The following is a 24,297-nucleotide window of genomic DNA, read 5'->3' as shown; positions in this document are numbered from 1 at the left end:
TGCCATGTCACGAAATGCACCCAATTTGCCTGCAGGCTTGTGTACCCTCTGCCTAGTGCTGCACATAGTCACATAAATCCTTGTATAAATGTCAGTAACTGTTTGGGTCAATGTTTCTTGTGTCTTCAGCTCGGCAATTGATAAGAAAACCGTTACCAAGGTGGCCATCAAGAAGCTGTACCGGCCCTTCCAGTCTGAACTGTTTGCGAAGCGCGCCTACCGTGAGCTGAAGCTTCTCAAGCACATGCAGCACGAGAATGTGAGTACTGCCCCAGATGGGAGCCGTGAAGCTGGGGTTTCAAGCATGTTATTTTAGGGGAGTCTGCTGAGATAGATTGAGAGTAGACTGGGGGGGGGGGGGGGTTGATGCAATATCAGTTGCTTTAATTAAAACTGCGCCTCTGGCTTTTTTTGTGCTTGTAAGCTCAGACAAATGTGAGACAACTCAATGGTGCGACAGTAGCTGAACTCGGGCTTTAATTATCTAAGGAGGGAGGTATCAGGAGTTGTGGCCTTTGCTGCCCCCCCTTAACTCAGGCTGGCACACAGGATTTTGCCAGGGCTTGTTAGTTAGCTCAATTCATTGCTATTTGCAATGGCTGGTCCAAATAATGTAGGTCTATATGGGGAGTCTCCAACCCTGTTTCAACAAAATATGTTTTCAGGAACAAGAAAGCTGCTCCGTGATTGACCGAGTATAATGATCCACTCAGAAACAAGTTTTTAAAATTGGGCATCCTTGAGTCTAGAGCCAATTGTTTCAGGTTGCAAAGGGCGCTAATGCAATGACGGGGATCAATATGTTAAAGGTAGAGTGAAGCAGCAGGATTGATTTGTGCGCTTGAGACCCTAAGATTTTAATTTTCACTATAAAAAATATCTCTTCCACATAAAGTTTCAGTGCTGACCACCTCTATTCTCAGAAACTGTTCATAAAAGCACTGTCCTTTAAAGTGTTTCTGGGCCTTTGAGCCACAACACATGGAGAAACCCCACTGGGGTCATGGTAAATTCAGTTTGTCTCTAGTAGAGGGACTGTTCCCAGCAACAATAATAGAAAAACACATGAACAACTAATGGCCTTTATCTAAAACAATCAACTTCTGGACCCAACACAGTTTGGTTTCAGACGAGGCCATAGTACAGAGACGGCACTTATAAAATCCATAAAGGAGATTAGGGCTGTACTGGATAGTAGAGGAACAGCGGTGTTTGATACGGTAGACCACTCTGTCCTAATTGACCGGTTGCAGAATGTTGGCGTAAGGAACAAGGCACTGGCATTATTTGAATCATTTCTTAAAGGTAGAGAGCAAACCGTGACGCTAGATTCATTTTTATATCCAACTTTGTTTTTATTTAGAAGAAGAGGTGAGCTCAAAGTACACAGCTGTGTGCCTACAACCATCCTGGCCGGCAGCGAACAAAATCAAATTCCATTTTACAAAGGCCTTACAGCCTAACATATCGCACATTTTCCCCCTTCCAATTCACTGCCTTCAGCGTGTCATACTCCGGAGGCCCACCACCCCACATCCCATCCAAAGCCGCGTGTATGCCCGATGCGGGGGCGGATAAGGCAGGTGTACCTGGTGGTGCCCGGTAATCTCCGACACGAATCTCGCAGCTGAGGGCAACCCTGTCGCTAAGCCGGGGCTGCAGCGCGCTGCGCGGGTACACAATGTGTGAGGTAGCTCGTGTGTGGCGGTGTAGCGCCCCGATGTAAGCGCGCAGGGTCGGAAGGGGTTGGATAGAGGCGCGTCGCGCCGCCGCGTTGGGTTATCAAGGCCCTATTAACGCACTTAACCTCTACACGTCCTGAAGGCAGGACAAACTTAAGTAGACAGAAAGCGGGGGGGGGGAAGTGGCGGGGGGAGGGCGGCGGGGGAGGGGGAGGCAAAACGGCAGTCCTCGCAGCGGTGTGGAGGGGGAGGCCCAGGTCTAAGGGACGCAGCACGTGGGGAAGCATGCCCGTACCATGGTAGGGTCCGGCCCCGGCAAGCCCACCCGCATCTAGGAACCCCCCAACGTCGAGGGTGTCAAAGCCCCCGGCCGTGTGAGAACCTCAGAGCGCGTCTGAGATATCTCGTCATCGAACAGTTTCAAGGCCCGCAGTCTCGGCGGTTTCATTCGCGCGTGTTCTATCCTGCCCAAATGGGCCACCAAGGGAGACCAGAGGGTCTTAAACCTGGTGTCTCTAAACTGAAGGCGGGCTGTAAGCAGTTCCATCGCCAGTACCTGCCAAAGACGAGTGAACCACACGTTGACGGACGGTGGCTCCGCCTTCTTCCAGTACACCGCCACCGTTTGCTTTGCAGCGCCTAACATATGAAGGCTCAGATGCCAATCGCGGCCTGTCATTGCCCTTCGCGACGTCGGCCGAAGGCCCAAAATAATCGTGAGGGGGTCCTCTGGCAGGGGGTAACCAAGCACCTTCTTGATGTGGCTGAGGACTTCCTTCCAATAGGTAGTCAGACTCGGGCACGTCCACCAAATGTGGATAAAGTCTCCTGGTGCTTGAGCACAGCGCCAGCACAGCGGGGACACCTTGGGGAACATCTTCTGCAATCGGACAGGGGTGTAGTACCACTGGGTCATCACCTTGTAGGCTGATTCCTGTTGGGGAATGCTGCGGAAGGTTTTGGGGATATCGCTCCAGAGCCTCGTCCATTGGGCGGGATTAATCTCGGAGCCCGAAAGATTCTGCCAGCGCTCTTGGTACGGATGTAGGCCTGGCCGCTGAGAACGTTGAAGCACTTTATAGACTCGAGAGACTAGGCCCTTGTATGAGCCAAACGTACGCGCCAAGTGTTCAAACTGGGTGAGAGGTCTCGTGGCCGCCTGCATCAGCGAAGAGCCCTGCACCCAATGCCGAAGCTGAGCGTATTGGAACTTGTCCCCGTCTGCCAGCCCGAAGTCCCTTTGACATTGCTGGAAGGATTTGAAGGTCCCTCCCTCGAAGAGGTCTCGGATCGTCCGGCAGCCACTCTCCGTCCAGTTCTCGAAGTATGGCGCGCAGCAGGCCGGCGGGAACTGGGGATTGCGAGCTAGAGGGGTGTGCGGTGAGGGGAAGGTGGTGAGGCCCCTGCGGACCGCCACTTTATCCCAAATCTCTAAGACCGTCCTAGTGGGGATCGCCATATACGCACTACGGTGACGCGCCGCCCGGGGCAGCCAAGCGTGATCCCAAATCGGGCGACAGGTAACTGCCCTGTCCATGTGGAACCAGATTTTCTCGCTTTCCCACGCCCCCCACTCCAGGACATAACGGAGGTGTGACGCCCAGTAGTACTCGAGTAGATTGGGACAAGCGAGGCCGCCTCTATCCCGAGGAAGCTTTAATATTTTGTTAGAGAATCGCGGTTTCTTACCTCCCCAAATAAAGGAGATCAAATCCCTTTGTAGCCCCTGGATGTAGTGTTCCGGGATGGGGGTCGGCAGGGTCTGAAACAAATAGAGAATCTTTGGCAGCGCGGACATCTTAATCGCGTTGAGGCGACCAAGCCAGGAAAGCGGCAGTGCCTTCCAGGCGCGCAAGTCGTCTAGGACAGAGCGTCTGCACTCCTGCCAATTGGCCTGCGTCCAGGTGGCTAGGTCCGGCGTCAGGTTGAGACCAAGGTATCTCACGGAGTCGCTCGCCCATTGATATGGGGTGCTCGTCCGCAACGTCGCTGCCTCCGTCTCCGGGATCGTGAGATTGAGCACCCAAGACTTGGCGTGGTTAATTTTAAGCCCGGAGGCCCGCTCATAGGTATGTAGCAACGAGTGCGCAGCTGGGAGCGAGGCTGAGGGCGAAGACAGCGTGAGGAGGAGGTCGTCAGCGAAGAGCGCAACTTTATGGTCACGTCCCCGAAGGGAGATACCCTTGATGTCCGGCGACTGGCGAATGAGAATAGCTAAGGGTTCTACCACCAGGGCGAAAAGCAGAGGCGATAGGGGGCAACCCTGCCGCGTGCCCCTGCAGATGGGGAAAGGCTGTGTGAGTTGGCCATTCACGCGCACCCGGGCTGCCGGGGCAGCGTATGGGGCCATGATGCGTGCCTCCATTTTGGGTCCAATCCCCACTTTCCGCAGAACCGCTCGAAGGAACTCCCAATCCACCCGGTCGAACGCTTTTTCAGCGTCTAGGGACAATAAGCAAGCCGGGATATTCCAATGCCTGGCCTTTCCCACTATGTGGGCAATGCGGCGAACATTATCTGCCCCCTGGCGTTGGTGGATGAACCCCACCTGATCCGGGTCCACGAGGTGTGGGAGATGAGCACTAAGCCGTTTGGCAAGGATTTTAGTATAAAGTTTAAGATCCGAGTTCAACAGGGCTATGGGCCGGTATGAGGAGCAGAGGGTGTGGTCTTTCCCTGGCTTTGGGATGAGGGCAATCTCGGCCATCGCCATGTCCGGGGACGGCCCCCCCGAATCCGCGAAGGAGTTAAAGAGACGGTGTAGGTAGGGTTGCAGCTGCGGCAGAAAGGCACGGAAGAATGCCACCGGTAGCCCGTCTGGTCCAGGCGTCTTGCCAAGCGGAAGATCTCCCAGGGCACCCGCTATTTCTTCCAGCGTGATGGGCTCCTCTAGGAGCTCAGAGTGGTGTTTACTCAGCGGTTCCCATTCACAACTACCCAGTGTCTCTGTGATCAGCGCAGGATCTGGCGGCTCTCTCTCGTACAGGGAGGAATAATATCCATGGAACGCCCGAAGTTTAGCTGCCTCGGTGGTCACCCATGTACCTCCCCCTCCCTGTAACTTCGCAATGTGGGCCTTTGCCGTCCTAGCGCGCAGCCGCCTTGCCAGCACCTTTCCCACCTTATCCCCACCGATGTAAAAGCGCTGCCGGAGCGCAAGAAGTGCCCGTTCCGCCTTGTTTGTCCGGTGTGCCCGTAACTGACCTCTAAGGACCGCCAGGCGCCACTTATGGACCGCCAAAGGGCGGGTCTGGTCCATCTTCTCCAGCGTCTGGAGTTCGCGGGTGAGTCTGGTTTCATACAGTTGGGCCTCCCGTGTCCGCGCGGCAGAGATAGCCGTGAGGGTACCCCGTATCGTGGCCTTAAAAGCGTCCCATAGGAGGGGGAGGGGGGTCTCCGGCAACTCGTTGTGCTCGAAGTAGTCCAAGATGGCCGTCTTTATTTCCTCCCTGTCTCTCGGGTCCCGTAGGGCGTGATCTGGGAACCGCCAGCGGCGCGGACCGGGGGCGCGAGTGGAGCGCTCGTGGAGTAGCAGCTCCACATGGGCATGGTCGGAGACCGAGATGCTCGAGTGCGAAACCGATATAGTGTCAGAGAGCAAAGAGTGGGAGACAAAGAGCATGTCGATGCGGGAGTAGGAGCGGTGGACGTGCGAGTAAAAAGTGAAGTCTTTCAGCCCCGGGGAGTGGTAACGCCACACATCCACCAAGGTCAGAGCAGTAAGGGATTTTTTCACAGTAGCCGACAGGGCCCCCACGCCTCGGGAACCTCCCCCACAGCGGTCCAACTCCGGGTCCCAAACCAGGTTAAAGTCCCCCCCCACTATGAGGTCCGAATCCACCGGGTCGAGATACTCCCGGATGACCCCGCGCAAAAAGGTATCTTGCCCCTGATTAGGGGCGTAAAGATTGCAAAGCGTGAGCCTACGGTGCCCCCTCGTGAGCTCCACCCTCAGTACCCGGCCCGCAGTGTCTCTACGCACCTGTGTGTCCCCGTGACAGAATCCCGCCCGGCAGAAAATAGCAACCCCCGCTGTCTTGGTGGCCGCGGAAGCCCAAAATCTGTGAGGGAAGCGCGGATGGGCCATACGACCCACATCAACCCGCAGAAGGTGCGTCTCCTGCAGGAATACCACGTCTGCCCCCTGTTGGAGCAGGTACCTCCAGATCTGATGGCGTTTGCTAGGCGAGTTAAGCCCCTGCACATTCAAAGAGACGACCTTCCAGGAGGGTACAGTAGTCACAGACATGGGTCAGCACGTGCAGATATCCCCCCCGGCCACCCCCAGCCCCCCCACAGAGCCCCCCCGCCAGAGGGTAAGGAAAAAATGAGGAAGAAAGTCAAAGAACAAAGATAAACGAAAGAGTTAGAGGCACAAAACGGCCAACATGGCCAACAAGGACTATTCCAGTCTAGGGAGTGGCCAGGCACTTCGGCACAGGTTATCCCAGAGAAGTCACTCTCCCAGGAATAGTGGTGGGGGTCCGTCGGCACTACCGCCATTCTCCAAGTTCGAAGGAGCCCCGGGCCGCCGCCCGGCATCAGGAGTTGCAGCAGCGACAACAGCGAGAGGGCCGCCGTCTCCTCCCGCACCAACAGCCGGGAACCGCAAAGCGGGCCATCTCAGCTACCCAAGGGAGAAGGAGCCCAAATTGCATGCCCGGAAGGCTACTAGGGAGCAGGCTCCTGTGACCCCGCCGGTGAGGTGCCGGCCTCCAGCGACCGAATGTGGCGTATGATGTCTTGCTTGTCCCTCGAGGAGCGACTAGCGGCAGGGGAAGGTGAGCGCCCCGCCCGGCGCACCCTGGACCAGCTAGGCTTAAGCGAGGCTCGAGGCCCCGCGGCACCGCGCACCGGGCTGGCCGGAGGGGAGTCCGGGATCTGGAGTAGCTGCGCGGCTTCCCTGTAGGACCGCAGCACCCGTCGTCTGGACTCCCAGTTGAAGATAAGGGCGAAGGGGTGTCCCCATTGATATCGAATGTTGAGGTCTCGCAACTTGTCCGTAACCGGTCGGAAGGCCCGCCTGCGCCGGAGGGTCGTGGGAGCCAGGTCTTGGAACAGCTGTATCGGGGCCCCGTTGAATTTGATGTCCGTCCTGTCTCTTGTCGCCTTGATGATGGCCTCTTTTTCGACAAAGAAGTGGACCCTCGTCAGGATATCGGGAATCAAACCTGGCCTTCCGGGTGGGCCCGACACTCTATGGGCCCTGTCCAAAGCCGGCGGGGAAGCGTCGTCGTCCCCCCGGAGTTCATGCAGGAGGTCCGCCACGAAGGTCATGATATCCGTCCCCTCCGCGCCAATCGGGACGCCCCTAATGCGGATGTTATTGCGGCGCCCCCTATTTTCCAAGTCCTCCTGCCTGATCTGCAGCTCCACATTCTGTTCCTCCAGGGCCGCTATCCTCTGCCACAGGCGCTCCTGATCCTCCGAGCGGGCGTCCAGGGTTTTCTCCATGTCGTCGACCCTGTCCCCCAACTCCCCCACATCTCTCCGGAGCTCCTTGACGCAAGCCTGGACCTCCGTGCGCAGCGAGCCGATTTCGGACTTGAGGTCCTGCATGAAGACCGCCATGAAGGACTGTGTCACTGGCTCTGCCGATCCACCGGCTCCAACCGCCTGCGAGCCCGTCGGCGCCCCTCCAGGCTTACTCCAAAGGTCCTTTACTGTGGCATCTTTCGCGGGCGCCGATGGGTCCTTTCCTGACTTGGTGCGCGTCATCTTGCCGTTATACGCCGCCTCTACAGGGAGACCCCAGCCGCAGGACGGCTCGTCCACTCAGCGCCCCTGGGGGGCCAGCCCGCGCCGAAGGGTGTACAGGCCAGGTCGAGTCACGTCCAGCGTAGGGCTGCTCCACTCCCCAGGTCGCAAGCCCTGTCGCAGCGCCGCCGCGGACGCGCCTCAGGCGCAGTAGGTAACCAAGGCCTCGCGGCCCACGCCGATACGCGTCGTCTTCATGGCACGGAGGCCACCAGGTCGCCGGGCCCACCAGAGTCCAACTCAGGGCCCTCCCCACTCACACAGGGAGCAAGCAGCACAGCGTCCGGCGCTCCAGGAAAGCGCGCTGTCCTCGCAGCGCAGCAACCACCTGGGGGGGGCCGGTAGCCAAGCAGTCCCACCGTCCCGGGTCCCGCTGCCACCGCACCTCTCAGCCCCGCTCCTCCGTCGAGTCCAGCAGGAGGGGCGAGCTAATATCCAGGGTTCAGTCCAGCCTCCAGGCCCACAGCCGCCGCCCGCGAGGACCAGCCAGCCCAGCCGCCTCCAGTCCAAAGCTCAGATCCAGGGCCGCAGCAACCTCCTCCGCTCTAGGCCTTCAAGCGCCCCCACCGCAGCCGTCGCCACCACACGGACAGCGCTCTCAGGAGCCCCCCAGCGTCCGGGACCACCGCTGTCAGGGCACCCTCCGCGGCTACAGGCTTTACCCAACCAGGGTGAACCGCCCCGCGGGCCGATGCCTCCCGCCGACCTCCTCACCTCGGGCGCAGTCCAGCGCAGCAGGGTCCGGTGCTCGCAGGCAGCGTCCGCAGCTTCAGCGGTGCAGGGTCCCAAAATGGCGGCCTCGCCCGCCGGGGCAGACAGCCCAGCTCCGCTGTCCTCGACCGGCACCAGGGGGTTCTCGGCCCCCGCCCTCCGCCGCCTCCGATCACCTCAGGCCGGCCAGGCGGCCTCTCAGACGGCCCCTCAGCAGGCTCCAGCTATCGGGTGGTCCGCGGGACCCAGCAGCGTTCATCGGCGCAGGTCGCGCAAGATGGCGGCCGTCTCTTCTGTGCCCGGGAGCCCTCAGTGTCCGGCCTCCGATGTCGCCAGTCGTGCTCCCCGAGCCCGGCACACCAGGCAGCGGCAGCCCCCACCAGCTCCGATGGCCTCTCGCACCAGGGGAAGCCTTGTACCGGCAGTCAAAGGTGCTTTAGAAGCTTATTTAAGCCGGCGGCAGCCCGGAGCCCCGACAGCTCGCGTCCTACACCATGCTCGGCTTGGCCACGCCCCCCTAGATTCATTTTTAGCCAAACCTTTTACTCTTCCTTGCAGGGTCCCACAGGGGTCCTCACACTGCCCTATGCTTTTTAATCTCTATGTAACAGAACTAGCCTTGTTGATTATGTACTTCGGTTTCTCCCTTACATCCTAAGTAGATGACAAACAAATTGTGGTATCGACACTTAACAATATCCATAAGATTGAGACAGATTTTCATGACTGCATGTGTGTAATCAACCATTGGAAGAGCTGTCACTGTCTAAAATTAAACCCTGTCAAGACCAAGGTCATTGTGTTTGGAAACAACCCCCAGCTTTGGTCACCTTCCATCTAGCTGCAGGAGATGGTGAGCTCCCGGTCACTAAGGCAAATAGTCTGGGAGTTGTAATTGATATCACACTAAATAACACTAGTCAAATAAACTCAGTGTTTTCATCATCCTTTAACACCTTAAAACTTAAGAAAATATTACCTTTCATTCTCATTAGCGCAAATAAAAAAGTCATCACTACATTAGTGTTGTCAAAAATTGACTACTGTAATGGTCTTTATCTGGGTTCACAGGAACAGTACTTGAATAAACTGCAAATTCTGCAGAATGCGACTGCTAGGCTTCTCCTTGGAATGCCCAAGTTTCAATCTGTCTCCCAGGCCGTTCAGGATCTCCACTGGCTAACGGTCAGAAATCACATAATTTAAACCACTCTGTCTTATCTTCAAGGCACTACATGATATCATCTCCTTTTTCTTAAATCCATCTTTTAAATTGTATCTGCCAAATAGAATTTTATGCTCTCAGGACACAAAATGTTGTAGTTCCTAGATTAAAGAAATCAAAGTGGAGTGGAAACGGCTTCACCCTTCGAGCTTCTAAAAGTTGGAACTCGCTCCCACTCCATATCAAAGCTGCTCCCACACTGCTTGACTTCAGAAAGCAAGTGAAAACCTGGATTTTTAACTACTAATTTTAAATAGAGCTCTTTTCAGTGATGCTCCTGCTGCCAGTGCCAAGACACCGCTGGGAAATCAGCGCTTAAAAAAACAATTAATTTAACAAAACACTCAATGTGCGACCGATGGGAAACCCACAGGTCAGTGTCCTATTTCTGCCCAGGTATTAGGTAAAGGGTCAGGTCACCAGAAACTATTCTTCATCCTAGAACACCACCACGCTCATGGACTCATTTGATCTGCCTACAAACACCATCTCAACTCCCTGTTCTCTCAGACCACCAGGGCTACAGAAAGCCCACTGTAGCCTGCAGGAAGGCCATGCTGGAGGGTACTGTACAGGCCTACAGAATTAAAGACACTGAGGCAAATATCCTTGGCAGCGCGGGGTCCACCCAAGATCCACCCTGCCCCCAATGGAGCCCTGATATAAATAAAGTGCTGATGACTGTTTGGCAAAATGTATCTTGCCTGCTGTAAACTTACGTGGTAGCTGGGTGCTGGAGTTACACACTCTGCATCAATTTATGATTTAATTTGAGTGCGGCCTAGGGTGAGCTGTGGATACTGGATTAGGAAACTGTGCTCATTTTCATGTGATGTAACACCATTTCATCCCAAGGAAAGTTGTCTGTCTTTGATAGTTCCGCCAAAGACTCGCACAATAGATGAGGCATATGCAGTCCCCTAAGTCTGGCCATACCCAAAGACTCTAGTGGCCAGGTTTTTCAAACCCTCGGGGGGGGGGGGGGGTGCTGCAGACATGCTACCATTAGAAATTCAGTACGTGGATGCACAACCCTAAAGTATGGCTTTACTTTATCCTGCACTCATGAAAAGACTATTTTATGAAGGCACATGCATGACATACAGCCATTTTTAAAGTGTCTATGCCACTGATGTACTTTCTTGTTAGTGCGATGCAGTTGTTTTCTTCCCTTCAGGGGCGCACTAGCCTGACCACATCATTTTGCTCTTGTAGACTGGTTAATATCTTATCTGTGAGTCCCTCGTAAAGGGAATGCTAACAGGCAATTTATCAGTTCGAAGAGTCGCCTTCTACTACTGCCTTACATTTAAGTGACACTAAGGATTGATTGACTCTATGCTCAAACAACCTTTGCTCTTGCTGCTTGATGTTCCAAACTCATGTCTGCATTCATACCAATCTCTACGTTTTTCACTTAGTTGCTTTTGGGAGTGACCTTGCTCCCCTTTTGCAGTGGTGACTAGCCATTTACATAATTGGTGTCAGTCGTATTCAGCAACTCAAAAGCAATCTAGGCGTTTTCATATGTAGGAAAGGGCTATGCAAATGCCTATATGTTAAAATACGATAAAATCCCCGAGGTTGTAATCCACATGGAAGCAACTGTCCTCATCGGTATTTGTGGTCGGGGGAAGTCTCTTATCCTCTGTCGTGCATTTAAAAAAAAAAAATATATATATATATATATCTCCAAACATGAAAATGAAGGTCTTGCATTATAAAACATGAATGACCCTTAAATACCTTTAAGAATCATCCTTACAATTTCGCTGTCCTTTATCACCAATGCGCTGAACCTCAATATATCCTCCTCTTCCAAATATTTCCTTCCTCTCTAAAACATTGGAGACAGTTTAAAGCTGGATGTCCACCTACTACCTAAATCTCAACCCGCAAAAAACAAATTCTTTTAATTTCACCTAAGCCGTCTAATGTACCGGTGCAATCTTGGATTGTCCCAGTTCGATTCCTAAACTGGCACCCCACCATCGTCGACGATGCCAAATTGGTGGGAGTCATCCTCAAAAACAGGCACAAGCTCCATTCCTAGATCCCTACCATGGCCAGGATCTCTTGCTTCCAACTCTGATCACTCTGGGATGGCAGACATTGGGTCTCTAATGAGGACTTGAAGTCCCTTGTTCAAGACCTCATCCAGACTGGACTACTGCAGCTCATTTCTTCGAGCCTCCCTTGCCTCTCAGAGCAGTGCTGAAGTGCAGCTGCCCAATTAGTCTCTGGAGGTGAGACATTCCACCATATTACTTCAGTGCTCCAATAGCTCCCCATTGAGGATGGATCTCAGGTCAAGTTAGCATGTATCACCCCTAAAGTCATGAACACGACGCCCCACTGATATCAGTAAAGCTGAAATTCTTTGGTGGTCTGCGTCAAAAGCACAGCTCTAACTTACTACCACTCGAACCATCAGCTTTCATATGTGAAAAAACTACCTCCTGATCTCTTTTTTTTGGCAGTAGTATTGTAATTGCATTTGTATAGCGCTTACTACCCCTGACAAGGCGTCGAAGCGCTTTTCGGCGAGTAGCACGCTATTCCGGGACCCATTGAGGATTAGTGTAGTGAAACATGCAAGTACGTTTTAAATGGTGGATATTTTAGTCAGTTATTTGGATTCGGAAGGATAGCAGAAGGATAGAAGGGGAAAAAAGGTTTGTATTTATATAGCGCTTCTTACCCTTGATGGGGTGTTGAAGCGCTTTTTTTGGTGAGTAGCATGCTACTCCGGAAACTCATAAAGGATTAGTGGTGAATTAGTATGATGAAATATGAAAGTAATTTGAGTGATGGATATTAGTTATTTGGAGCGAGAAGAATAGCGGAGGGATAGAAAGGTTTTCATTCATATAGCGCCTGTTACCCCTGATGGGGTGTTGAAGCGCTTTTCTGGTGAGTAGAACGGCTACTCCGGAACCCATAAAGGATTAATGTTGAAAATTAGTATAGTGAAATATGAAGTAATTTGAGTGGTGGATATGTTAGTCAGTTATTTGGATTGAGAAGGGTTTGCTGAGGTGTTGAAACGCTTTGTTGGCGAGTAGCACGCTACTCTGGAACCCATAAAGGATTAGTGGTGAATTAGTATAGTGGAATATGGAATTAGAGAAGTGAACATGTTAGTCTGTTAATTTGATTGGAAAAAGATAGTGGAGAGATAGAGTGATGGATTTCTTTTTTTAGGTCATAGCAGTAGGAGGAGGCTTTTGGATGAGTAAAAAGGGTTTTTGGCGGGGAAGAGTCAGAGGGAAGAGTTTAGAAAGGTTTGTTTTTGGGGATCGGTATAATAAAAGAGGTGTCCGATGATGCAAGGAGGGGTTGAGTAGGAGAGTCAAGAAAGGGTTATTTTGGGGAACATAGTAGTGGTATGGGGTTTGGGATAAATGAGAGAGTGGGTGTAGAGGATATAATGATAGATGTATAGGGTGAGAGATAGGGTAGTGCATTGGAAAGAGTAGTAGAAAGAAGTTTGAGATGAGTCGGAAAGTTGGGCTCGAAGATATATTGAGAGAAGTATAGTCTGAGAAACAGGGTGGTGCATTGGAAATGCTAAATTAGGAGAAAGTGATAAATATATAGATCCATAAGTACATTGAAAGTATATAGATGCATAAAGGAGGTAAGTATATGCAGATTAAAGATACTGATAGAGGTACAGGATGAAATATAGGGTAGTGCATTGGCTATGCAGACACACAGATCCAAGTACATGGAGATACATAGATGCACAATGGAAGCAAGTACATGTAACCCAAAGATGATTTTTTTTTGTTTTTATAACATGATTATTCTACATGTTTATACAAAGCAATACACAGGTACATATCTATAGTGAAAATAAATGCTTAAATACAGAGGGACACATACATAGGGTATTAATGTGGTAAAATGGGCAGCATTTCTGGCCCAGGTCCCGACCAGTGTCAAACAGGCACTCGCCCTTGTCCTCTCCACCCTTAACCTCGATGCCTGGGCTGAGATGCCCTAAGCCTTGGCCGTTTATAGCCATAGTAGTCGGGTGACCCCTTCAGCCAATGGGAACCCTAAACCTAACCATATCCAATCACAACACTAGCCCTAAAATCTAGAACCAATTGGAGACCAGGACCTTACAGCCAATCTTAGCCCTAGTTCAAGCACCCAATCAGTTGTGAAAACCCTGATCTCTACGTCCAATAGAGGCCCTAGCCCTACCAGTAGTCCCAACTCTAGTCCAAGCAACCAATGGCACAGGAAGCCCTAGTCCCTACTTCCAATAGAAAGCCTAACCCTACTCTTAGTCCCACACCTAGTCCAGCAACCAATAACACCAGAAGTCCTAGTCCCTACTTCCAAAAGAAATCCTATCCCTAGCCCTACTCCCAACCCTACATTGATTGAGTCTCAGACCCAGAAATCAATCAACCCTCAAATACCCAACCAATGAGGACACTAACCCAAATCCAAAACAAAACACCGATACAACCACCTATCAGTGTACACATGTACCAAACAATATCAGACTATATAAGGTCCCAGCTACCTCAGACAAGGTTTGATGGCCAGGGAGTGTGAAGCTGCTCCTCTATTCCGAAATCTCCTAGGAGACACAGGCTCAATTCACACTTTGGACTTCCGCAGGTAAGGCCCTAACAAACTTGTCCTCTAACAACACTATTTGTATAAAGCTTTACTTCCTCTCCTGGCCAACAAAAAAAAGTGCACAGTCCCTATTAAACACAGTTTAAACAGATTACTGCTGTCTCAGAGGGTAAGGAGGGGGCTGGTTTAACTGACTTGTTAACACAAAATGGTCGCTGGGGGTGCACTGCTTAAAATACAGGTCTTAGCACAGAGCAAAGGAGACAATTGGAGGGAAAAACTGATAGTCACGGGGAATGAGGGAAAAATTATAGTTTGGACTGCAAATCTCACAATTCAACAGGTTAAATGGAAGCAGTCACAGGCAGGAAAAAACACAAGTTTAAACACAAAACATTATGCAATCACTGGCAGGTTAAAACTACAATTTTAAACTGTAATAACCACAGGCAAAGACAGGTAAAGAAATTTGCAAAGAAAAAAATGATGATGCAATCACAGGTAGGGCAAATCGTTTTTTAAAACTTTTTTTTAGGAAAGACGGCACTAGTCTGCTTCCTTACCACTTCCTGAACTCTGCTCACTGCAATTTGGGCACAGATAGGCTGCAACTCACAAGATGGAGGAGAATGATTTGGGGTGCACACAGCAAACCCTTACGGGGCCTGGGCAGGTGAGAGGAGGGCTCAGATTTGCTTGGAGCTGGGTAAAAACCAACAGCAGTCCTAGGTATGAGAATCGGGAATTCCTTCCTCTTGGAAAGAGGCTGCTAGGACTGATTTTTTTTTTTTTTTTTTTTTTTTTTTTTTTTTCCCCCCCCCTGACATTTTCCTGCTGTTGCTCAATCTGCCGTCGCCTACTGATGCTAGGATTCGACCACCCTACCCTCATGTTCCTTACCCCCTCCTGTCCCTTAATTCGAAGGCACGCACCCTCACTGTCTGCACCAGACACTATTTATAACTATTCTGAGTTGCCTTACCGCATTCAATTCCTTATCAAATGTTTTCTGCAAACGTTGCTTGTCCATCATTCTGGCACACAATTACTTTTTTTCTTCTTGTCACTGTGTGTGACTCGTTGACATTTTATATACTTTTTTTTCTGTACGTTTTCCCTTTGTAAAGCGCACTAGCACCCTATCCTTGGACTATGTTCATGCTAGGTACCATTTCATAAATTAATAAAGACGTGTAAACACAGAAGCATCCCTTTATGACACTGCATTGTGCTTTGCAATTGAGTGTACCAATCACAAAAGCTGTACCAGAGCAAGGCAGGCAGGCCTTGAACTGACGCGGAACAGCACATTGCAAAATCATTACCATGGAGACAGAGCACACATAAAACTAAGAAGTGTGCCTTTCCTTCCACCCGGTGACTGGGGGGGGGGGGGGGCTCTTGGAGAGAAACACGTGTGTGTGTGTGCTTTCTCAGTACAGCAGGGTGATTAGTGTCTAATTAGGCGGCGAGGCATCATGAGGGAAAACAGTCTGTGGGGAGGGCTTGGGAGGTTTGATATTGCAGTGGTGGCTTTTTGTGGCCCACCTCCAAGCACTGGGGAATTAGAATAACACCCTAGGATCAAAAAGAGGGATCGGTTCCAACTCCCTGCTGAAACGTAATAATTAGTGTTACTTATTTATTTTTTTGGAACAAGGATTCAGAAGAATAATTGTAATTTTTAAGCACGTACAATAATGAGCATCACCAAAGGCACAGCTAAAGGGGGAGCTCTGTGGTGGGTGAGGTCATAGATCCAGAAAGTGTGGTGTTCAGTTCACAAAAGACGTTATACCAAATGCAAAATGTATCATCCACTATACAGTCGCCAGCGAACCCATTGGTACACTTGACAGTCTTTGATACTGATTTTTGAAATATAAAATCCGATAATTTCTCTGTGGAAAAATCATTGCTCACACCCACATTTCTAAACAATCATTGGCAAGTACAATAGGTCCTTTGTGCATTTTGATTTCCAACTAAAATCTTAAAGCCTGTTTCTGTGGGGGGAAAAAAAGCTTTCTGTATACCGTAATCTTTTCTTTATTGAATTTAATGTGACAAATAAGTGTGCTTTAGAGGTGTAAAATAGTCCCTCATGCATTGCAATGCAAACTCTCAACCGCAGGCTTAATTGATAGACCAAGGCAATAGTATGTTGTTGGAGAGAGCTATTCCTCTGTGTGGATCAAAGCCCCCTCTATCTTACAATTTAAAGAATTAGTAACAATAGGATTTTGCAGACGGCTTTCTGTCAAGGCAGACCTAAAAACTAATGCACAGCGAACCTATTGCCAAGATTGAATAAGTAATGAAGACCCCCAAACCGATACAATTCTTTTGATCAATGGATTACTTTAATCACCAAAAACAACTGGTCATTATTTGGGACATGTTTGTTACACTGTGTTTTTAGTTGTCGTGTGACATTACATATGGAAACTAATCATTATTGGATCAGGCCTGACACCACCCAGGAGAGATGGTGTAGCCTGTACTACTAGGCCATGTCCTCTCTGAATGTGATACCATTGTTTCAGATGTGGGTCTGGTGAAGACCCAATTTTCAGCGGTGTGGAATTCATTTAACCCGACTCCCAGAACCTAATGTTTAGGGTCAAGGACAACAAGTTTTCATGTTTATTTTGTCCTTGGGACAAGTATGCTCAACCCGCTGCAGCATTAGCCCTTTGGCTCCCAGTTTATAGTACCACATTATGGATCAGGGAAGGGCATTATCTACAGTTAAAGTAATGTGTGTGTCCATATGTTAATGCTGTTAGAACTTGTATGTATGGTTTATTAATACAAAGCCTTTCTTCTTGGGTTGAGTGCTCTAAGGAAATGTTGAAAGCTCGAACTCCACTACTGACAGTGGTTCTAGTGTAAAATTGTGTACACATGTTTGCAAAGTTTAATAATATGAGGCTACAACAGAGCTCCCAGAATGCTCTCTAATAAGATGCAAATATCTGCAGAAGTTTGAAAGCAATATTGATGATCCTTTGTTGTCAAAATAAAAGGTTCACAAAAAAATGCAGCTGGGGGCAAAAAAACACGTTGAAATTGTAGGTTACATTGCTTTGAAGTATAATTTAGTAAAATGTGTTGATGCATGCCAGTATTACCCAAATATATTTATAATGGGAAATCTGTGCAAATAGTTTCAACAAGATAATGGGGAAAACGTGAAAATAAACCCGCATTAGCAAAGTCAACAGGTCTGATATTGGTGGTCAGCCTTTTGGTTTTGTGAATGCGTGTCGTGTTTTGATATAGTTTTTAAAAAACTTTTTGGGAGCTGCTAGGCACTCGCGATTATAAAAACATTGGCAAAAACGCAATAATATTGTTCGGTCTCAAAACGCACACATTGTCACAGTAGTCCCTGGCACTGAACAAAACTACTTTGTGTGCCGCTATGCTCCTTGTGAAACGGCAGAAGCCAGTCGAAGGATGGATAATTTTTAATAGAAACATAAAGGTCATGGTTAACTCCAGACCTAACTAGAGGCCCAATTCTTAAAGAAAGTCACAAAATTACGACAGTGGTATATGTCCTTGCATTAAGTGCAGATTTAGGGCTACCATCAGTTCACAAGAATTTACCAAAGTAGGCCAGGAAATAGTACTCCTAGAAAAAAAGTGTGAACAGCTTTTTAGCACGAGCAAACATTCAGGTGTAAATTTGCGCATGCGAAAGTCTGTTCAGCATTTACAAATTCACTTTCCCTCCAACCACTTTTTCCCAACCCTGGAAGAAGTTTTACTTCTGCCATTGTCGGGACTAAATTTCCAACCTTTTTCAGTATGGGAAAAGATTAGAGAAGAGCTGGCAAAAACACCTAAAACATGGGAATTAGTAGGTTTGCAGAGACTTGAGAGGGCATTCCAACCTTGGAACTGTTGCTGAACGCTACCTCCAGCCCCAGTTTGTAGATCTGTGGAAAGGGGGTAAAATAACCAAATTGCTAGAATTCAAACCTTCTATAGTATGATCCCTTGCATAATCAGAAAGAATTTATGTAATGAGATTGGTGCCATAATTTGTCACTGCACTACATGGCAGTAAAGGGACAAGTGGATTTTCTTTTACAGGACAAGTAGATTTGTGAAGCAACCTGTCCCATGGGCAAGTAGATATTTTATTAAATTCCTACACACTTAATATTTCATTATGGGCAAATCGAGAGCACCAGAACTTCAGAAAGAAAGTGGAACTGTAGGATTTGTTATCCAGCACTAAGACCCGCAAGTGATGGAGTCTTTGTGAGGTGCAGCCAGCCGTGGCTCCTCCACAATGGCAGAGGAGCATTGCCCCACTGGCTCAGAGCCAGCAGCTGAAAAATAAAACAATGTTAGCTGCTGGCTCTGAGCCAGTGTGTGCAGGGAGGGGCCGAGTTGGGCAATGGGAGGAAGAGTGGTAAATGTGCACTATTAAGTGCGCATGTCAGTTTGTCTGGCCGTCTCAGGCCAGCCAAACTGACATGCACACTTGGGTTTCTCCAACCCTTACCTATTGTGCAGTCAGGTTGGAAAAACAGCACTGACTCCCTGTGCCTGAGCAAGCGTTCAGGCTAATCCCCATGCTGCTCTCATGCTTGAGAGCTGCACAGGGATTGGATGGGGAATCAGATACTGTCCCAGGGACTGCTGGGGCCAGGAACAAAGGAGCGCGAGGCGTCTGGCAGTACCAGGTAAGTCTTGTTTTAAAAATCGTTTTTTTATCATTAATCCCCAACCTGCCGCTATGCTGTTCCCCCTGCCCTCTTCCTGCCGGCCCCCTCCTCCGCACCTGCTTCACCGGTCTGTCTCTGTTGGCCGCCACTGGGTGCAGCGCTATTTTTGGGAATCAGCGTATAACTTCACCCACTGCAGCGCCAGTGAAAACTTTCCCGCTCCCCTCTACCATTCTAGTGACCTCTGATTGGTGCTCTGCTTTTGTATGTTTTAAGGTGGCTGGCTAAGTTTAGTACTGGTCGTTATACAGCAGGTACTACAAAGATGAAGGGCAATATTTTTTGTTTCGGCTTCCAACTCTGTGTATTATACATTGGATTTGAGACACAAATTAAAAAGAAATCCACAGTGATGAGTTTACGGCCCACATACCTGCTGTTTTGTTGCAATTTATATAAACTCAGCTTTGACCACTCACTGAAAATTGAAATCCGTTTAGAAGACACTGGTTGCACGTTCATTCCCCTTCCTCTGTAATGTTTTTTTGGGATTTTGATCTAAACTTTTATTTTGATCACAATGTAACTTATAGTGCAGTGTGTCCAGTTGCATACTGGCTTGTTGTACCAGTATATGTTATGTATGTGTATTTCAACATGAAATATAAATCACTTGGCCAGCCTACTGAGTGCAACATAAATAAGATGGCAACATAGATGGTACAAGGATCGGACAGTACATAATACACTGCAAATTTTATTTTGTTTCTTTGTAAGAGATGCCCAGTCAGAAAACACAGCCAACACCTGTTTTCTCTTGCTCGACTTCCTCGGGGCTTTAGAAATATCAAATGGATATTTCATCAAAAGGCTGGAAACAGAAAAACCCAACTATTGTGTGAATACCATTAAAAGCTGTGCCTAATAGTTCTTAGTTCACTGTAAAGTCACCCGACAAAGTAGTCTTTTACTGTTTGTTTCCACATAGACAACCAACATATTTTGCCAAAGAATCATTAATTAATTATTATATTGCGAGTGTCCGAATCACACCCGGATTACGCACAACTTTTATCAGTATTCTCACAGTATTTTGGTCGTTCTGTTTCTAGTCTTATGATGATATATCTATTTGATATTCCTTAAGCCCTGAGTAAGTCTAGCAAGACTAAACAGGTGTTGGCTGTGTTTTTTGATCAAGCATATCTTACAAAGAACACAAAAGAAACATTCTGCGTAATATGTATTGTCCGATCCCTTGCACCATCTATGTTGCCATTTTCTTTGTGTTGTACTCAATAGACTGGCCAAGTGATTTATATTTCATGTTGTAATTGTAATCACACATCTTGCAATAAATTGAAATAATTCTTGCAATACTGTTCTGATTTGTTCAATTTGGGGTGTTCTGGGCAATTTTGGAGTTATGTTTGGTATTGCTGTTCGCAATCTCCTTTAACTTCTTTGCAGCAGAAGTGTTGTCTGTTGGAGCACTTGCTTTTTTTTTTTTTTTGATTGACCGTTTTGTGTGGGAGATTTGTGCGGGCAGTTTGTTCCACTGCTGCATATTGTAATTCTTATGTACATGAATGGCAAAGAGGTAATTGGATTTTGTATCAAATGTGAGTAAACTAAACGGTACTATAGATTAGTTTAAAAGACCACTATGATGAAACGTTCTGTAAAGACGATAAATTAATTAATCTACAGTATGCCTTTCAATTGTTGCACTTGCAAACAACTTCTAAAAACCGATCTTCCTGCTGCTCTACTGGTCTCCATCTGCAGGGTGTTGTCCAACTCCCTGGTAAGCCTTCATTATAACCTTAAGTTCTCATTTGCTCCAAGCAGGCTCCCCCATGCTACCATATCGTCCTGTTCATATGTCTCCTTCTATCCTGCTTCACTCCGAGCCTCCTTGGTGTCCAGCAGGTCATTCCAATCCCCTCCTTAGTCACCTTTAAAATTCAGCAGATATTCTTGCTTCTGTAGGTCTCCAGTGGGTGCGCTTTCTTCTGCCTTTTATCAGCAGGTCTTTCTCCTCCCTCGTTGCTATCTTCTATCGGTCAGTTTCTAATATTTTCCCAAGAGTCTTCATACCTCGGTATTTTTCTCCCTTGCATCTAACACTTGTCCTGTGTCCTTCTGAGACTTCTTTGTATGCAGCAGGTATTCCTGCTTCCCTGTGAGCTTCTAGCAGTTGGACATTCACCCCACTACAAGAATGGAACAATTTGTAACTTTTGCAGTACATTATATTTCTAAACCACATATTTTAAAACTATCTCACCAAGTGACTTACCATTTTTCCCAGCTTGCACAGAGAACAGCGTTGTCAGCATACAATGTTATCTGATAGGAGTGTCACAGATCATAGAAAACACATTTTATCAAAGAATAATCTAGGCCACTAATCAAAAAAAAAGTAAATGACGGAAGATACAACTTTAGCGAATCCACGTGGGTATTTTAATTTATTCAGATTTTCATTCAGGCTGAAGCAAACGCAGGCTTATGTGTCGAAGAACTGCATTAGTTAAAACCCCTGTTAATTAACCAGTTTCTCGTGATCTGCACGGATGTTGCAATTTTGATCTCATTAAAGGCGTCCTTTGGTTTGAGAACGGGTGGATGATCCCTTATTAGATGGACCTATTTGCTAATAATTGCATGAGGACTAAAGGCCTGATGAATAGTGTGTCATCCTTTGCAGAAACGACTGTATATTTAAGAGCATTTTATGGGCAGACCTACAATCCTGTTGCCTCGGGTACTAGCTTTCTTAAAAATAAACAAAAATCCTCCCCCCAAAGCAGACTACAAGGGAAATGGGAGGATAATTCTCTGGACTAAAATTATACCACTGGAATCGACCCTTTTTTTACTGCATTAGCAACCTGGAGAATAAAAACTGACTGCGAGGCTTTTGTTTAAAAAGTCTGCAGGGGACCTAATCAGAATCCACAGCGTTCCTTCATTTTAACCCTATAAAATGCACTTACACTTTCTGCAGTGAGAATGGCTCCACTCTCTTCCGATAGGTTAAATTGGTTGTGTTGGAGATGTAAAGTGTGAGGATGAATTATCTAACAAAAGAAACCCAAACCAGGTCGATTGGCCATATTATCTAATCCTGGAAAAGACCAGTTTATGGTGTAAATACGGTCCGGTAACAATACTGTGCCTTCAGTTAAATGGCTGTACATTATGAATCCTCTGGTACAATGGTAACTGCAGAAATGTTACATCTACGTATCCAAGTCAAAAGGTGCAGATACCCTTCGTGTTAAGCTAGCAAGGATAAACAACTAGATCAGAACCTCATAATGGAAAAGAAAAAAGCTTTTAATAAAATAAAAAAAAAACTGGCGCTATCTTCACTTAACTTTAAACAAGCACAACACCCATGGGATCGGGACGAAGTTGCCTGGGGAGAATATAACAGGTTGACCATATTATCAAGCCCTAGTATCCAGTGACAATTGGTTCTTCCATTTCTAAATGCCTTATAATTAGAGATGCAAAAAGAAGATTTGATGGACAGAATGTTGTACAATGTCCAGCATTAACCCCAGTACAGAGAGCTGGGCCTAAATCCATCGGTTTTTTTGCCATTCCAGTATAAACCCAGCCATATGCAAATCAGTCTTAACCATGCTCCCCATGGGAACAGTCCAGCCCGAACTGCCAGGCCAGGTCCTTTTGCTTTTGTTGCCCTAAGTGGGAAGGGTATGCCCAGACGTGGGTCCTGTGCTCACTACACCACTGGATTCAAGCTCGCCTCGCTGATGAGGGGTGATGCCCTGAAACCGGTCCCAGGAGGCTTGTTTACGGTCCAGGAAGGACCTGGTTTGGCAGTTTGGGCTGGACTTTTCCCATGAGGTGCAGGGACAAGACTGATTTGCATATGGCTTGGTCCAAACTGGTGTGGCGTGTTGAGCAAAAGAACAATGGATTAAACCCGGATCCTTGTGAATGGAGGTGAATGTTTGCATTGTTCTGCATTCCGTCCATTTGTTCCTTTTGCTTTCATAATCAGTTAGCATTTTTAAGAGTGCATAATAAAAGAAAAAAATGGAAACTCAATTAACAAACCAGAGGAATCCATCTAACGGCTATCCGATTTGATTGAAATTTGCATAATGAGATCTCTATTAAATACAGCCCTTAAGTAGTAGAAATCAATTAGGCTTTCCCTGGAAGTAGTGTTGTAGGTATGTCTACCTGGAGAATTGTAAGATAAACAGCCATTTAGAACTGTACTCTGCTAAACTTTGTACATGGCGCCCCCCCCGCCCCACCTGAAAGCATAATTACTTTCTAGATCCTCAGGAATCCATGGTACCATATACCCGTCAAATGCGGAGACATGTATTATTATATGCATATATACTTGTTTCTGTGCTATAAAATGAAAAACAATATTGTTAAAAGAAAAGCAACTATTTGTGTTCCTCAAATGTGTTGCAATGCAGTGTAAGTGATAACAACTGCAACAGCATCTAAAGAGCTATTGGGAAGGGATGGATGAAAGAAAGCAGTCCTTTTAGGAAAAAGCAGGAGAAGTGTAAGGTGGTGTCAGCAAAAATAGAGCGTGAAGAGTTATAGTGTTTGGGTACCTGATGTGAAAATGAGAGAAAACAAGACTCTTCATAGACGGGATAAGAAGAAAGTGAGAGGCAGAACTAAGATTACGAGTGGGAACTTAGACGCAAAAGATGAAAAATCAGGATGAGCAAGACCATGAGTACATTTGAAAGTGATAGAAGAATCTAAATAAAATACACATGCCAAGTGGAAGCAAGCAAAAGGGAGAGGTGTGGCAGCAGTAGAAACATTATAATAGTCTAATTAAAGATTTGAAAATCTAGGAGTATGCATGTGGGGAGACCAAAAAAAAGATTTGGGTAGTATCAAATTTAGGAAAAGAAAACTGTGGTTATAAGAGGTTGGTGCCATGCAGGGTCAGACTGGCCAGTAATTAGGCAATCTAGCAGTGGCCAAAGGTTTGATCTTGTGGGTCAGTGTTTGGGACATTTTATTTTGTATTTATTTATTTTTTTTGGCATCTTGTGCGCCACTTTTTTCTGATTTCTCTGATATTACCCCACAACAAGCATAAATGCATAAAGTCTCCCATAGCTATCGAAACACCTATGTTGTGTCTTAACAAGTACAAAATGACCCTGATTTGCAAATGTGCGCCACTTTTTCATCTGATTTGCTAATTGGGGGGCACTTTTATTTTCATGCCTGGGCCTTTTTTCTGTACCAGTCTGAGCCTGGTGCAATGAGAATTGAACACTGAAAATAACTATTTTGTCAGAATATAAAACGAAAATTGACAGAAGAAGCAACAGTGGGAGGAGGGGGGTCAGTTGAAATAAAAAGGTAGTAGACCAAGATTTATTGGTTGGGTAAAGGACTGTCCTATTAGTGACCAAGAAGCAGGAGGAAAAGATATAGATAGGGGAAGGAGGTGATCTAATGGGTAGGGACAAGGAAGAAAATAACTTGCTTGGAATAGGTTAATTTGAAGTGAGCGAAGGACTCCAAAATCTGCTGGGTGATAAAGTGTTATACATTTTTTTTAAAAAAAGTCTATTTTCAAATAAAGGAAATATTTCACAGTGCA

The 24,297-nt window shown here is 47.5% G+C and overlaps 1 protein-coding gene across 1 annotated transcript in view; it reads left to right on the top strand.

Annotated features, from left to right (window-relative positions):
- MAPK12 (mitogen-activated protein kinase 12) overlaps positions 1 to 24,297 on the top strand; it is a 484,751-nt gene that overhangs the window by 2,376 nt on the left and 458,078 nt on the right. The window contains exon 2 of the mRNA XM_085653980.1: positions 130 to 259. Coding sequence (XP_085510106.1) covers positions 130 to 259 — 130 coding nt within the window. The remainder of the gene's footprint in view (positions 1 to 129; positions 260 to 24,297) is intronic.

Source organism: Triturus cristatus, chromosome 4_1 (assembly GCF_964204655.1).
Source record: "Triturus cristatus chromosome 4_1, aTriCri1.1, whole genome shotgun sequence".
Lineage (NCBI taxonomy): Eukaryota > Metazoa > Chordata > Amphibia > Caudata > Salamandridae > Triturus > Triturus cristatus.
This window is presented reverse-complemented; position numbering and strand designations above follow the sequence as displayed.